This window comes from Muscardinus avellanarius (genome assembly GCF_963383645.1).
Source record: "Muscardinus avellanarius genome assembly, chromosome: 13".
Lineage (NCBI taxonomy): Eukaryota > Metazoa > Chordata > Mammalia > Rodentia > Gliridae > Muscardinus > Muscardinus avellanarius.
Genome location: NC_137799.1, coordinates 82572614 through 82589388, shown reverse-complemented (window position 1 = coordinate 82589388; position 16775 = coordinate 82572614). Strand labels below are relative to the sequence as shown.

The window sequence follows — 16775 nt, the reverse complement described above, 5'->3', positions numbered from 1 at the left end:
GTTCCGAGCGCGGAGGGCGCGTGTGCGGCGGCGGCTCGGAGGGCGCGAGCGGCAGCGGAGAGCGGCAGCAGCACCGCGGCGGCGCCGCCCAGCGCAGCCCAGCCGCCGCCCGGCCTGGCCGCCCGCGCCGCCCTCTCTGCCGACGCCGCCGGGCGGCCGGGCTCCGCGGCCAGCGCCGCCTCGGGGAGCGCGGGCGGAGGGCGAGCGCGCGGGGCGGCGGCTGCAGCGCGCACCTCGGAAGATGACTCTGGAGTCCATCATGGCGTGCTGCCTGAGCGAGGAGGCCAAGGAGGCCCGGCGGATCAACGACGAGATCGAGCGGCAGCTCCGCAGGGACAAGCGGGACGCCCGGCGGGAGCTCAAGCTGCTGCTGCTGGGTGAGTGGCCGCCCGCCCGCCGGGCCCGGCTGGCCCCCGCTCCGGCCCCCGCTCCGGCCCCCGCTCCGGCTCCCGCTCCCGCTCCGGCTCGGGCTCGGCTCCTGCCGCCCGGCTCCGGCGCCCGGCTCGGCCTGCGGGCTCGGCGGGCCGGGGGCGGCGCTCCGGCCTTTGTGCCCCGCGTCCTGGGCTCGGGGGCGACGGTGGGCCGGGGGCAGGCTCGATTGCACTCTCCAGGGGCGATGACGAGGAAACCGAGTGGTTGGCTCCGAGGAAAGGGGGCTTGTGCCCGGGGCGGGCGGGGGTCGCGGGGGCCGCGCCGGGAGGGCCGCGCGGAGCCGGGCGGGGGTCACGGCGCCGCCCGCACCGGGCCCGCAGGACCAGGACCGGGCCGGGGACCGCGGCTGGGGCTGTTGACAGCCTAGGGTATCTTTTGTTTCCGGAGGCAACCCAGATGTAGGCCTGAATTCACTGTAGTTACGACTGAAAACCAGTGCAGCCTCTCAATTACTCTCCTGGAAACAAATAGAAACCTTTTGTTTAAAACGGACAATTTTAATATCTTTGGAATTTGGGCTCGAAAGAAAACGGAAGCACACACAAAATTTCCCTCTGATCTCCCAAACGAAGGAATGAAAGAAAACCCAGTATTTTTGCTTTAACACTAAGTTAGCAAGAAAATAGCGCTTCTTGAATAGGAATTCTATTGATGATTATTTATGATTGTTCAGAATCTAGCTAGCGATCAGGGGTGAGCTACAAAAGCCAGCTATTGTGGTAGGAAGAAGCAAACTGCTTTGCAGTAACAGGCCTGAAAAATGTCCGTACGAGTGTGCTACATATTTGCGTGTGTAATAAATGCATTTCTCAGACATTTCTGTGAGAAAAGAATACTGTGGGTTCGGAATTGGGAACCACATCTTATCTGGAGCATTCCATCTGCTGGCCAGGGAACCCATTGCCTTTGGGACTGAACTGCTTAGGTACTGGATCATTTAGGAATAATGATCACAGACAGTTAGAAATGGTTAACTCACATGCCATGATTTAGGTCTTTGTTTTGAAACCTGATTAGATAGATGTGCACAAAGAACATAGGCAAAAAACTGAATGAAAGAGGTGGGCTTCAGGGGGCAATGGAGCCAGGGGAGGGGAAAACTGCAATTGGAAAGTGAAGGCCCTTTTTGTTTTTTCTTCCTCAGTTCTCATTTTGCACTACTTCTAATGGCTGAAATCGTGCAGGTGAATGTGTTTTTTGGATTTTCAGGATTGAGAAGAAAATAGCTGAAGAAATATATAGTGTTCAAGTACAAGATGAAAGGGAAAAGCATATGTTTTAGAGAGACTTGCTTTATGACCTGAGTTCCCTTTTGCCTTGTTGACTCTTACTGTTTGGCTGTGAACAGGGCCTTTGAGGTCCCTTTAACCAACCCTATTTGAATGTGACAGTTCTTGGTATTCCAGCAGCTATGAGTTAGAGCTCAGGGGAGTTTGTCAAAGGATCTTGGTTTAAATGTCTAAGAGGAGAAAATCTGTATAGATGCTAAATTACATAGTGTATGTTTAAAATAGCGCACTGCTTTTAAAAATGAACTTGGAGATGATTTTGTAAGGAAAAAATGTAGAGTAAACCAGTTTTACTGCTAAAGCGGACGAAGTGTGGACAGCTTTTTTTCTTTTTCTTGTTACATGTTTGAGCCAGAGTTTAATACAGCCCCACCTCGTCCCTCCAATATGGTCTACTAGAAGTGCTAGAAAAAATGGCATTAACTTAATACCCACATTCATGAGTAACTTTTAAAAATTATATAGCTTTTGGTCAGAAACATGATCCCTGGACAGCATGAAAGAACTGCTACTGCTTCCCCTGCTAGATGTGTTGCTTTTGTAACATAACTACTATAGTTCCTACACTGTTTATATAGTAATGATACGTACTAAATAGAGAAAGAGGGGGACCGAGAGTGTGAGTGTGTGTGTAGGTGTGTGATTTCACAAATTTTGGGGTCTAGGAGGAAAGTGAGGGTTGACTTAAGCAAGGGGGATATGAGATATTGGGGAAAGTTCTGAGGAGTGTCAGGAGAGCTGCTTTGGGAATTGATTAAATTTTTTGGCTCCTTCATTTAAGTGACACTTCTTATGTGTCATTTTGTAGTTTTAAATTTTTGCGACACACACACACACACACACACACACACACACACACACATATCTTTTTTTTTTTGGTTCAATCTAGGGATTGAACCCAGATGCATTCTACCTTGAAGTTACATCCCAGAGTCTCACTACTTGCTGAGACTGTCCTTGACCCTTTGGTCCTCTCATCTCAGTTTCCCAAGTGCTGGTATTACAGGCTTGTACCACCATGCCGGGCTTTAGATTTGCTAATATTTTTTAACAACTTCTGTTTGTTTGTTTTTTTTAAGTACTGGGAATTGAACTCACAATAACTGGAATCCTTAACAAAAATTATTATTTGCCCAGCAAACCTATCATGTTTCTTTTGGCCATATATTTTTCTCCCTGACACACTGATCAACCCTGATCAAAGTCATTTTTTCTGGAACTGAGGATGGAACCCAGGGGCATTGTACCTTCGAGCTATACCCCCCAGCCCTATTTTTTAGTCTTTTTATTTTCATTTTTATTTTTTTGCAGCACTGGGGATGGAACCCAGGGGCATTCTTCCTTTGAGCTACACCCCCAGACCTATATTTTTATTCTTTATTTTGAAGCAGGGTCTCAGTGAGTTGTAAAAAGCCTAAGTAGCTGAGGCTGTCCATAAACCACAGTCCTCCTGTCTCAGCCTCCCAAATGCTGGGATTACAAGTGTATGCCACCATGCTGGGCTAGTCTTTAGTTTTTGAAACAGGGTCTCACTGAGTTGTGATCAAAATCAATTTTTATTTTTTAATTTTTTTTAATTTATTTTTTGGTGGTCCTGGGGGTAGAACCCAGAGGCTTTCTACATCCGGGCTATACTCCCAGATCTTTTTTTTTTTTTTAATTTTATTTGGAAACAGGGTCCCACTAAGTTGCTGAGAGCCTCACAAAGTAGCTGAGGCTGACTTCGAACCTGTGTGATCCTCCTGTCTCAGCCTCCCAAGTGTGGGGATTACAAGCGTGTGCCACCACGCCCGGCCAAAATCAATTTTTAGTATTCTCTTGAGTATAGGTGAACACCAAACATATTTTTCTGATTTCCCCATACAGTTACATGAGATAAACTATAGTGATACAGAATAAGATGGATTGTTTTTAATATGAGGAGAGTAGCTTAGTACTGAAAAGTGTGCGGTGTAGAGCAGTTAGGGACGCGGATGGCTGGGCTACCCCGGCCACTTAGACTGAGTGGAGGCTCCTCCCTCTGCTCTTCAGTGCAGTTCATTAGGAAGAGTGGGCCTGTTAATGGAGAAGAGTGGGTAGGCTCATTGCCTCAGCTAACTTAGTGGCTGTCTAGGGTGGCTGCTCAGAACCCTAGAATGAAAGCCTTCCTTTAAGTAGTCCTAATAACAGCTTCTCCCTGGAAATACCAAAATACGGTGTTGATGTTGCTGCTTTAAGGACTGACAGTTTTACTTATTTATCTATTTATTTATTTTGCTATTCTTTTAGCTTCCAAGTGTTGAATATGTTTCTAAATATCAGGATTTATGTACCTCATTTTCTTTTTTGAAACAAAATACTTATAATTTATATCTGAAAATCAAAGTGGGAACATCCCTCATAAAAATCAAAACTGTAGCTCTGATCATAAAGCCTTTGATAACAAAGCCTTCAGAATAAGATTTTGCACTGAACTATATAGATTCAGTGTCTACCTGTGCTTGTATGTTATTTCTTCAGATGGGAACTTAGGTCCAAATTAAAACCCTTTTGAACAGTGAAATTTTTTTTTGTGAATCTACTCAAATATTTTCAAACATTTAGAAAAGAGAACCAGGAGAACAATTTAGTGTAGCCATTTTGTTTACAAAAAGAGATAGCTTATGTTCAGTTTTCAGAAGTACCTAATAAATGTAGTTATAATATTTATTACAGATGAATTTTTTTAGGACCCAAATCAGCTTTTGCAATTGTGAGGCTACATGCTATGCTAAACTTAGCAGAAAAAAAGGAACATATTTTTTTTCATGATCCAGGCAAACTTATACTTGAAAAGAAATTAACAAAATTTTCCAAGGATGGCTTTGATTCTGACATCCATACCAATTTTTCGTGAAGGGAAGTTATTAGTGCTGCTGATATAATTGGAAATGTTGATTGGGTGTTGTAGAGAGAAAATAAAGAGCTCAAAGGGTATGTCTTAGAAGAGAGAGAAGCCATTTTAAGAAGGTTAGGATTGTTTTCTCACTAAGAAGGTGGAGAGAATCTGTTTCCTCAAGAACCAGGGTATTGACTTGAGAGATATACAGGTATTTGTAGCAACAAATTTAAAGTCATTTCCTGGTTGAAGAGGGAGGCAATGACATTTTTCAAAGGGAAACTTTTATAATAGCTTTTAAGTAATGTTAAGATCTCTGCAGAATTAATCCTAGGGAAGTGTGAAATAGCAAAGAAGGTGAAATGTGTGATTCTTGGTAATTAAATCTGGCAGCAATTGACTACAGTAAACAGCGAACATTTTCCCTTGTTCTGCCGAATGGAGTAACATTAAAGAAAGAGCTGTTCTCAGACCCAAAAATGCTGTTTTTATGAGCAGCTGTTACTAATAAAATTATAGTTAGTTGTTCGAAAATCATCTTTGATTTGTTACCTTACTGATATCTAACACAATAAAATGAAGAAAAGGACCTCTGCTTACTGAGAAAACGAGTTAGCAAACCCTACATCGTCATGAATCAGCTCATTACAAACAAAAATATGTGTAAATATTATGAATGCTCAAGGCCCCAAACAATTTGAAGCATAGCTCTGTGGTTATTCTGTATAGCTGGCCATTATTTCTGAAATCAGCAGTGTAATTTGTTAAGTCTTTATGGTTAGATTAATTTGTTCGATGCTGGAGATAGAACTCTGGGCCTTGTGTATGCGAAGTACTTGCCCTGCCATTGACCTACACCCCTGCTCCTTAATGGTTAGTGTGTGTGTGTGTGTGTGTGTGTGTGTGTGTGTGTGTGTGTGTTATGGTACTTGGGGTTGAACCTAGGACTGCTTTACCATTGGGTGTTACCCCCCTGCTCTTGATATTTTTTTTTTTCTGAAACATGGTCTCACTAAATTTCTGCATGCTGGCCTTTAACCTGCGATCCTCCTGTCTCAGTCTCCCAAGTACTGGAATTATAGTGTAGCTATACAGTACAATAAAGTAATGGGAGTATAGCCTTGGCCACTGCACCCTGCCATAGTTAAAATTTAAAGAACAATTACTATTATTAAAAAATAAAATGGCACAGATGTCTCAAAATCATTTATTCAATAAATCCTTGTCAGTGACTGGAAAGTAAACATTTCTTCTAAATTTTCTTAGCAAGCACACCTTAAGGAACTCTTGTGTACAAAATACTGGTCAAATGGACAGATATAAAGCACCTACTATGTGCAAAACAAATATGCTGTGTGAAACACTTTTTATTTCTTATTTGCTAGGGGGAAGGACCTAGAGCATTTTTTACAGGCTTCATAGCTGTCACTCAGGGACTGATATGACCTTCTGACTGAACCTTCCTGGTTTTGGCGTTTCTGTGGACTCTTCATACAGAGAAAATGACAAAATAGTCTGAAGGCCATCATAGGAGCGTTCCAGGGGTTTATACAAGTGGGGAAAGCAGATGATCTTAGAATTTGAATTCCTAAACTGGGCATGGTGGCACAGGTTTATAATCCCAGTATTTGGGAGGCTGAGGCAGGAGGATTATAGGTTCTTGGCCAGGCTCAGCAATTCAGTGAGACTTTGTTTAAAAATAAAGAATAAAAATAGAGCTGGGGTGTAGCTCAGAAGTAGAATACCCCTGGGTTCAAAAAATTTTTTTGAATTTCTAAATTTATATGCATTATTTTCTTGGGAGTGTGTCATTTTCTTGCCCTTTTTTTTTTTTTTGTAGTACTGGGGTTCCTGGAAGCCCTTATATATCTGGGCTACACTCCCAGACCTATTTTTTTTTTTTTTTGAAACAGGCTCTTAAGCCAGCACGGCTGGCCTGGAACCTGCGCGATCCTCCTGTCTCCGCCTACCAAGCCCGGGGATTACAAGAGTGCGCCACCACGCCCGGCATTTTCTTGCCTTTAATTGTAAGAAACTATGACCACTTGCCTTATGTTTCAGACTGGATTGGAGGTTCCATGAGGGCAAAGATCGGCTCTTGCTTCCTTATTGTATCCCGACATTACACAATGCCTAGTTGATTTCACAGTGATTGTATTGTCAGGGACTAGGAGTGTGTGAGCAGCTGGATTCCCAAAAGAAAGTAATGGGAGGAAGTGAATTTAAACGCCTTGCTTTCTTTTAACGGGTGTCATCCACGTGTTCTCCGTTTTCCACTCCTCTTTGCTGTTTTGTGGGTCACCTGGGGCGCAGTTAAAGGAATTTTGTTTTAGAGATGGAATAGCTTTGGCCTCTTTGCCTGCCTCTTATTTTTTCTCTAGGAAGGATGTTTCAGTTGAACATGCTCATATTGTTTCATATTGAAAAGCCAAGTGCAGTGGACCCAGCCACCCAGTGGAAAGCTGCCAGACACACAGTCCTTTGAAACCTGGAAACTCCATGTACCTTCAGCACAGGATTAGTCTTGGACTGTGAACAATGTGATTGCTTTAGAAATAAAGTAGTTGTTTCAAGAAAGCGTATGATGGGTTGTGGTGAGGTTGGGAACTAAAATGTTATTAATGTCATTATATTCTTGAAACATCACATAAGGTAACAGTAATTGATCCACAAATTAAAGGAAAAGAGGTGGAGCGAGACTTTTTGGCTTTGTTGCAGGAAGTGACTAGTGATGCTTAGAAGTATCCTGTGTATCTCTCTTGACTGTGTTTCCTTTTGGAGAACTGGAATTGTGAATTCATTATCTTTTCCAAGATTGTGGCTTTTTGTTTTTTCTTTTTTTGATTACCACTTACTAATAAATCAAAATAGAATTTGTTTTGAAATGTTTTCCACCATTTTTGTTTCTAATTTACAGTTCCTTTGTTGTAGGGGCACCTTTTACCACCATATATTTTTTGGTGACTTGCAGTTGTCTAGTTGTTTTTAAAGAGAAAAGCTTCAGTGATTTTTGCCTCTCCATGATTCAGGCTTCTCACCTTTTGTTGCAGGTAACCCCCAGGGCCCTTCCATGTAAATACTACTCACTGACTTATTGTCCCATTGCATCTTCCTTAAACAGGACCAAGAGAGATTCCTCATTCTCTGCTTGCACATTTCTTTACGATTTAGAGAACTTCCAAGTTGGTGCTTCTGTCCGACATCATGTGGCGGTGAGCTGGTCAGAGGGGAAGTTGGATGCTTTAATACTTTAAACGAAAGGGATTTGTGAATGTGGGTATAGGAGCCCATCAACTTTCTTTTGCAGTACTTAACTTTAGTTCTGCCAGCAAAATCTGTTGTTGCCAAATGAAATTTTAAATTTATCCTTTTCCAGAGGGCAGGAACTTGAGATTGGTTCATGATTACCAGCAGAGAGTTAGTGAGCCAGTGCTGGGTAATGTAATGGGCCACTGGGTTACAAAATAGGATGCAGCGCATTTGCCGAAAGGGGAGAAGGTCCCATCGGCTGTAGGCATGTGTGGAGTAATAGCGCATCTTCATTTAACGATTTGAATGTGCTGATCTCAGTTACTTATGAGCCTTAATGATATCTTTTTCGGATTGCATTTCCATACAGAGCATCAAGAGGATGGTAGTAACAGCTTCCTTTTCTATACTTTTAACATAGGTTTAGTTTGTTTATTTATTTATTTTACGGTAAAGATGCAATGATACTTTCAAAGCATGTGAATTGGCATTTTAGGACCTACACTTTGCAGAGTGCCTTCAGTATATTATTACATTCTTTCTGCAGATGCAAATGCAATTTTTCTCTTGTCCTGGAGAACTGACCCATTTCCTGTGACTTGTTCTAATAATACAAGATGACTCTGATTCTTGTTCATAGTTTGTCCTTAAAAGAATTCCAGGATATTAAGTGTTTAACTCTCTTGGCTCTCTTATGCGATACATTTTTGAGAATTGATAAACTCTATGATGATTAAAGAACAATGGGAGACTGGTTTTGTGAAAGTTTATTTGACTAAATAATTAAACATGCCTTGTGGCTATAAATTCTGGATTAGTTATGTATATCTTTTCTAAAACCTGTGACTGAGAGTTTGTCTCTTGTTCCTGCCCTACCTCTTTCAGTTTTGCCCCCACAGAGCTAACCTTAGGGTGTTTTTATTTGCTTTTTCCTATGGAAACCCATAGAATAAAGAGATTGGGTGAAATGATCTCATAAGGGCTTTGGAACTTTTTCTGCTTCTCCTCTGCAGCTTTGGCGTCTCGGCCACTTTCTTCCCAAACACATCCCTGTGGTGGTGCACAGAGGCACTGGCCCTGGCTCTGAGTGCCCTGCCGGCAGGCAGCGTTGCAAGTTCTGGGGCGGGGTGCTGTGAGTGAAGCCTTGGCAAGTCTGCCCAGAGCTCCCCTCCTCCTGCCTGGCTTGCTGCTGATAGTTACACTGTCTTCACAGGGAATGGTATCAAAACCCTCCTGTCATATCAGCATGGGTCTCTTGCTTCCTGCAGGAAGCGTGATATCCTGGGAGGCGCTGAGCTGGAGCCAGAGGCTCTGTGTCTGGGCGCTGCTGTCTTCAGGCCTGTCTTTTCTCAGACACCCTTAGCCATCTTCCTTTGACTAACTCTGGTGTTTTTTGTTTGTTTGTCTTACCTGGGCTTTCAGCATTGCTTTTTATTTGCCTACAAATCTCTGCCTGCCAGTCCGGCCTGCTGTCCCATTGAGGCAGGCTGGTTGGCCATGTGAGCCTGGGCACCAAGAGGCCCCATCCACCAAAGCAAACTCATTTGGTGAGCTGCTTTGTATATGGAGCTAGGAAGTCCCTTTCAGGAAAGATTCAGGAGTAAGCATAGGCTCATTTGTTTACTTCTATCTCTGTGCCCATGTTTTCTTGGGGCTTTCATTGAAACCAGAAAAAACATACATGCCATAGATCCAGAGGTAAAGAATTGTTATACTTTTTATTTTTATTTATTTATTTATTTTGCTGTATTGCGGATGGAACCCAGGGGCATTCTACCTCTGAGCGACACCCTCAGCTCTATTTATTTTGAAATCGTCTCACTGAGTTGTAAAGGGCCTCACTAAGTAACTGAGGCTGGCTTCGAACTTACACAATCCTCTTGTCTCAGCCTCTCAAATGCTGGGATTACAAGCATGCGCCACCATGCCAGGCCCACTTTTTTTGTTTTAAAGCATAAGTAAAAGTCTGACCTCTGACCTATCCTTGGCTGGCATGACCCTGGTCAGCGGAATGTTAAGAAAGTCACTTCCCGTGTCCCTTGTTGGCATCTGAAGAAAGGATTGTAGCCAAAGAAGGAATAGCAGGGCTCTCCCCTGAGGTCTGGAGAAATGCTGCAAAGCGAGCGGGATTCTGCTGAAGGTGTCAGGCGGGCTGTTGGCATAGCAGCGCCCCTGCTTTCCTCAGGCCCATTGCCTCTTCCTTATCTTATCAGCATTAGGCTTCTGTACCTTGATCTGAGATTTGGAGCTGGACAGGTGCCGGGGAAAGGAGAGCTCTCTAGGGTGACAGAGTAATGGGGAGTCTGTGGGACTTGGAGGGTAAGGGGGTGCTGTTGCCAGTGGAGGTGGTGTGGTCTTGTCTGCCAGGCTCTGGGAGGAAGGAGAAGGGCACAGGAGAAGTACCATGCCTTTGCCTGGTGTAGTCAGAAGGACCAGGTCAGGGCCACTTCCTCTGCCTGCTCCTCCATGTGCTAGTCTCTTCAGCCTCTCAGTCACACCCACTGTGCGACTCTTCTCCCAGCTGGTGGCTGGGAGATGAGAGGATAGAAGTCCGGGCTGGATGGGAGGGGCCATGTTGCTGCGGGTTAGATAGACCAAGCCTGGAGTCTAGTGCAACAGAGTCCAGAAGAACCACTCACCTATTAGAAACAAAGTTCACAGCACAGCTCCTCCCTGGCTTTTCCCCTCCTGTCAGCTGTTTCAGGTGATCCAAGGCATCTATTGCTGTCTTGAGAACTCTGCTCATCTGGTGGTAGTTTCTGTGATGTCTCTAGAGACATGCTTCTCCAGGGAAACCTGTTTTCAACTGACTAGCTTCTACTACAATGGAGTGCCTTTTAGTTGCCCAGGGCGATAAGTAGATGAGCAATATCATGCCATAGTCTTGCCAGCTTGGTTCATACAAAGGTGGAGAGGCGTGTACTGTAGAAATAACTACAGTTTCTTTTAGCAGAGAAGAGGCACCTTTCAACTGGGCCATCACATCCCAGCCCAGCAGTAGACTTTTTTCTAAGTTTAGAGTATGTGTGAAGACTGAACCCAGGGCCCAAGCAGGCACTGCTACTGAGCTGTACTTTCAGCTATACTTTTTCTTTGTTTTTTTTTTTTTTTTTTTTTTTCAGTACTGAGGGTGGAATACAGGGACATTTTACCTCTGAGCTACACCTTTAGCTCTTATTTTTTATTCTTTATCTTGAAACAGGGTTTCACTGAGTTGCAAAGGGCCTCACTAAGTAGCTGAGATTGTCCACAAACTGCAATCCTCCTGTTTCAGCCTCCCAAATGCTGGAATTACAAGCGTGCACCACCACGCCCGGCTTCAGCTATACCATTTTTTTCCCCCCTAAGATTTTTAAAAGTTCCTGATGCCTAATTACAACCAACATTTAAAATGGAGTTACATTTGTCTACAATATCAACCTAAAATAATTTCTTGACTCAAAATGTGGGCAAATATATTTTGAAGAAGTTGAATAATTTTGAATAATTTGAGAGAACTAGTGGATTTTATCCAAAAAAGAAAAAAATTGATATATGAAATCAGTCTCTTTTTATTAGCAATCACTTCCTGATGGCTCATGAACTAATCAGCTGCCATATGCTGGCTCCATTTGGAGCCAGGCTTGGCTCCTGACACTGAATCTAGAGGGGGCAGGATCTTGCTGTGTTCAAGGGCTGATGGCCTCTGAACATTCTCGTTTCTCCTGTTGTTCCATGGGTCATTTAGGATGTTCTCTAAACCACATTAGAAACAACTAACAGTTTTTTTCTTTCTGGCACTGAGGACTGAACCCAGGGGCACTTTAGTACTATGTTCTATATTCCTTTCCCTTTTAATTCTTTAAAAAATTTTGAGAGTGTCTTGCTAAATTCTTCAGGCTGGCCTGGAATCTGTGTTCCTCCTGCCTCAGCCTCCTGAGTTGGTGGAATTAGAGGTGTGTGTCACTGTGCCCGGCCTGATAAACAATTTCAGACATGTACCACTTTTTGTGGAGACAATTCCTATACATTAACTGTCTTTGGGAGAAGATGCCTATATGTTGCTTTACCAGTTACTGACAAAGTTTGTATTTCTTTATCCATATGATTATTGGCAAAGAATTGCATTTTAGTAGAAATAATAGGACTTCATCTCTTTAGGGAAATCTCATCTCCAAATGTATTTTCAGGAAGAATACCAGCTTTGTCCTTTGAGAAACATTTTCTGAGGGCTTTTGACTCCAGGCCATGCTTGTAGTGGAGATAGAAACTGTCATCTAGAGTTTGTCTAAATCCCTAGAGTCTAGCTGTGAATCCTTGCTCAAATTACATTGTATCTTTTCCAGAGTTAATTAATGTGTTGTACATCCCTAGTCTTGAGTCATGAAGTTGCCTAATTTATTTTTTCTAATAAAAATATTCTTCCTTTATATTATATAATTTATCTTGAAGAGTATGGTCTGCCCTAAATTTATATTTTATTTTGCATTTTGTAATGAAATAAAGAGTACTTGATACACACACATGCACACACACGTAGACTTTTCATTCATTCTCTGGTGGTATGATTGTTTCTAAAATAGAAAAAAAGAGCTGGGTGTGTGCACATGCTTGTAATCCCAGCATTTGGGAGGCTGAGACAGGAGGATCTGGGTTCCCAGCCAGCCTCGGGTACTTAGGCCCTTTGCAACTCAGTGACATCTTGCTTCAAAACAAAAAATAAAAAATAGGGCTGGGGGCGTAGCTCAGAGGTAGAATGTCCCTGGGTTCTATCCTCTGTAACACCCCCCCTCCCCCAAGTAAATGAATAAAACAGAAAAAAGTTTAATAATGAGAAAACTGTTATATTTAATAGTCCAAGTTTGAGTCAAGAAAAAGTCTTAAGTTTTTCTCCACTCAAGAATTTTCTTACATTCTTAAGAAATACATTGCAAGTTTTCATGCTGACTTTTGAAAAATAAAAGGCCCATTCTGTTATTTAATTATATTACTTTTTGTTTTGTTTTGAAAATAACTCTAGTACAATTTTGGAAAGGGTTTAAATAACCCTAAGTTATCCAAAAGTGTCAATCTAACTTAAACCATGATCTTTTTCTTTTCTTTCTTTCTTTTTTTTTTTGTGGTACTGGGGATAGAACAGGGGGCATTCTACCTCTGAGCTACACCCCAGTCCTATTTTTTATTCTTTATTTTGAAACGGGGTCTCATTGAGTTGCAAAGGGCCTCACTAAGTAGCTGAGGCTGTCCTTAAACCATGATCCTCCTGTCTCAGCCTCCTGAATGCTGGGATTACAAGTGTGCGCCACCAGGACCACTCCATCTTTTTCTGAATTCTATTCCTTTCTAGTCTGCTTAATTTTTCTGTTTCTTATGTAGGGGTAATCATGCTATACAATTTAATACTATGTTTTGAGCATTTTCAATGTGGCTATCTAGGGTTCATATTAACATTTGAAAATCTACATGATATTCTATTGAGGATGTATGCTAGTTTGTTCACTCAGTCCTTTTTTGGACATTAGGTTTTACTCAGTGTTTCTATTTGAAAAATAATGCTGTGATGAAGTTCTTGGTGGTTAGCTTCTTAAAACAAATACATGGTTTTGTTGGGATAAATTCGGAGATAATCCTATTTCTAGGTAAGAAGAGAAGAAAAAATTTTGACTCTTGTTTACACATACATACCTAAGACTTTATAAAATGATGGTGTATGATTTGTAACATCATGAGCAATATTAGAGTATCAATAAGTTAGCAAAAAATGGCACAAAATTTTAAAATTTGCATTCATTTGATCACTGGTAAGAATGATCACTTCCCCATATGTTTGTTTTTAGTAGAATTTCTTACTTTGTTAGTTGTCTATTCATTTCTTTTGCCTGTTTATGAGATCCAAACATACAAATGAAACCGGCTAATTGTCATGTTTACTGCAATTAACTTAACCCCAGTCTGTTCTTTTTTTTTGTTTTTGCATTATTTAATACAGAAGTTTTTTTATTATTATCAAGCCAAATCTGTTGATCTTTTGCTATTCTATTTAAAATAAAAACCTTCATCTGCTTTAGATACTCCATGAAAGCCAAATTTACTGCTGTTTTCATAGACAAAACAAGATTGAATGTAGTGTGTTACACCTCACCATTGTATGATTTCCCTTCCTCTGTATTCAGTCTCATTGGTGGCATTCTCCCACCAAGCTGTATCCTCAGCCCTATTTTATTTTTTATTTTGAAACAAGGTCTCACTAAGTTCCTGAGGCTGTCCTTGAATCTGGGATCCTCCTTCCAAGTTCTAGGATTGCAGGTATGTGCCACTGCACCCACCTGATTCTTTTTCTTTCAAAATGAGAATGAGGTGTGCATATAAATTACACCATCACAGTATACAACATAAAATGTTCTATATGTAATTGGCTTTTTTCATTGAGTAATGTGTAGTGGATATCTTGCCTTGTTAATATAATTTTGTTGCATCCTATGTATGATGTTTTAGTGTCCGAATGTTTTTTGTTTTCTTTTGGCAGTGTCTGGACTTAAACATAGGTCCTTGAGCATTTTAGGCAAACCCTACCACTGGGCTATATCCTCAGCCTCCAGTGAACTTTGAGTCGTACAGAAGGTGTGATATTGCCAGCTTACACCAGCTCATAAAAGCCAGTTGTATACATTTTTTTCCTCATCTTTATATTCAGTGACTTTGCTTTGGAAGCTTGAAATTAGCAACACTGACAGTATTTATACCCCTTAAATTGGCAAAAACTGCAATTCAGTATTCCCCTAACTCCCACCCCCTCAGAGAACTAGTTTTTAAATATTTATCAATATACCACTGTTTATACCCTCCCCTGTTGATAAATACTTAGATTCCATTAAGAACATGTTATAACCAGTGCTACAGTGAACATTGTACAGGATACATCTTTGTGTATGAGCCTCCTTGAGGTAAGTTTCTCTGAGTTGGCTTATCAGCCAGTGATAGGCTTGCTCAAGTTTTGATACTACCACTTTACATTTCATTACCACTCGGTATTTCAGAAAGGTTGTATTGGCTTACTTCCCCATGTATAGTTTATAGTTTGGTCCATTTAACCATCAATGGGCCATGCTTTTCTGATGGGCAAAAATAATCTTGTGTTGATTTGTATTTTATTGGGTTTATTTCTTTTATGTAGTCTTTGTTTTTTTCCTAAACAACCTACAGAAAAACTATAACAAAGGCTTAAATTAGGGTATCTTAAAAAACCACTTTAAACTTCCATATTACTAACATGTATTAGTATGAGTTTGATATTTCTATAAGGATGGAAGCTGGGCATGGTGGTGCATGCCTATAGTCCCAGTACTTAAGAGGCTGAGACAGGAGGATAGCAGGTTCAAAAGCAGCCTCAGCAATGGAATAAGACTTTCAGCAATGTAGCAAGACTCTATTTCAAAAGCAAAAAAAGGCTAGGGGTATAGGTTGAAGGATAGTCTACAAATATCGCCCCCTATCCAAAGGCTGAAATCTGCAGGAAAAAAACAAGAACAGATTAGATGATAAGCTTGCATATACAGAAAATTGTACCAAAGCACACAAAAAATTTAAGTCTAATTTCTGTCTGTTTTTCCTTTGTTGCTTGCACTTTTGGTGTCATACATAAGAAACCATCATTAAACCCAGGATCTTGTGATTTGCCTTTGTTTTCTACTAAGAGTTTTGTAATTAGGTATTACATGTAAGTATTTGATCCAGATTGAATCTATTTTTATATCTGGTGTGAAGAGTTCTAACTTCATTCTTTTGCATATGGGTGATCCGTTTGTTCCAGGCTTATTGTGTTATGCTTTCTCAATGTTATTGCATTAAAATTCTCCAATTATTTAGTTTAATATTTGCTTGATTTGAATTAGAAATATTTAGTTTTGCATTTTCTATTTGTTCCTATATAATGTTTCTATATCTTTACAGGTATCTTAAAGTTATGATTTTTATTTTTATTTTTGATCTAGTTTTTTTTTGTGTAGTATTGGGAACTGAACCCAGGAGCATTCTACCTCTGACCTATACCACCACTCTTTTTACTTCTTGTTTTAAAAGTCTTAGTAAGTTTCTGAGAGTCTTGGTAAGTTGCTGAGGCTGGTCTTAAACCTGTGATCCTCCTGTCTCTGCCTCCCAAGTATGGATATTACAGGCATGTGCCACCATGCCTGGCTTTAGATTGTTTAAGATAGTTTAAATTTTTCCAAATGGTTGTAGTATTGTTTTTTCAACATTATTTACCTAGCACGTAATTTTTTTTTCTGGTACTGAGGATTGAACCATGCGGGCTATACCCCTCAGCCCTATTTTTTTTTATTTTTATTATTTTGAAACAGAGTCTCACTAAGTTGTGGAGGGCCTCACTAAGTAGCTGTGATCCTCCTGTCTCAGCCTCCCAAGTACTGGGATAAAAAGCCTGTACCACCATGCCTGGATTATAGTAATTTTTTAAAATTTACTTATTTATTTATTTATTCATTTATTTATATTTTTGCAATTCTAGGGATGGAACACATGGACATTCTACCTTTGAGTTACATCCTCATCCCTATTTTTTTATTCTTTAATTTGAAACAGGTTCTCACTGAGTTGCAAAGGGCCTCACTAAGTAGCTGAGGCTGTCCTCGAACGAAATCCTCCTGTCTCAGCCTCCCAAATGCTGGGATAACAAGTGTGTGCCATCACGCCGGGCTTCTGTCATGTAATTTTGACAGATGGTTTCCTGTACTGTTTTTACTTTTTGGCATTGTAGCTTAATAGGTCATTTTTGTTTTATTGATACATAAACATATATATGAATATATAACAAAAATATATGTATAATAAAATTACAAATGAGTATTATTTATTTTTGTTTTTATTACTTACATTTACTGGTGATCTTATTTATATTATGTGTGATTCTGCCAAGTAATGAGAATTGTGCTAAAAGTTTTCCATTACTTTAC

At 41.0% G+C, this 16775-nt stretch overlaps 1 protein-coding gene across 1 annotated transcript in view; it reads left to right on the top strand.

Annotated features, from left to right (window-relative positions):
- Positions 1–241: 241 nt before the first annotated feature.
- LOC308272353 (guanine nucleotide-binding protein G(q) subunit alpha) overlaps positions 242–16775 on the top strand; it is a gene marked incomplete at both ends in the record, with an annotated part of 330721 nt that continues 314187 nt past the window's right edge. The window contains one exon of the mRNA XM_080709121.1: positions 242–377. Coding sequence (XP_080565247.1) covers positions 242–377 — 136 coding nt within the window. The remainder of the gene's footprint in view (positions 378–16775) is intronic.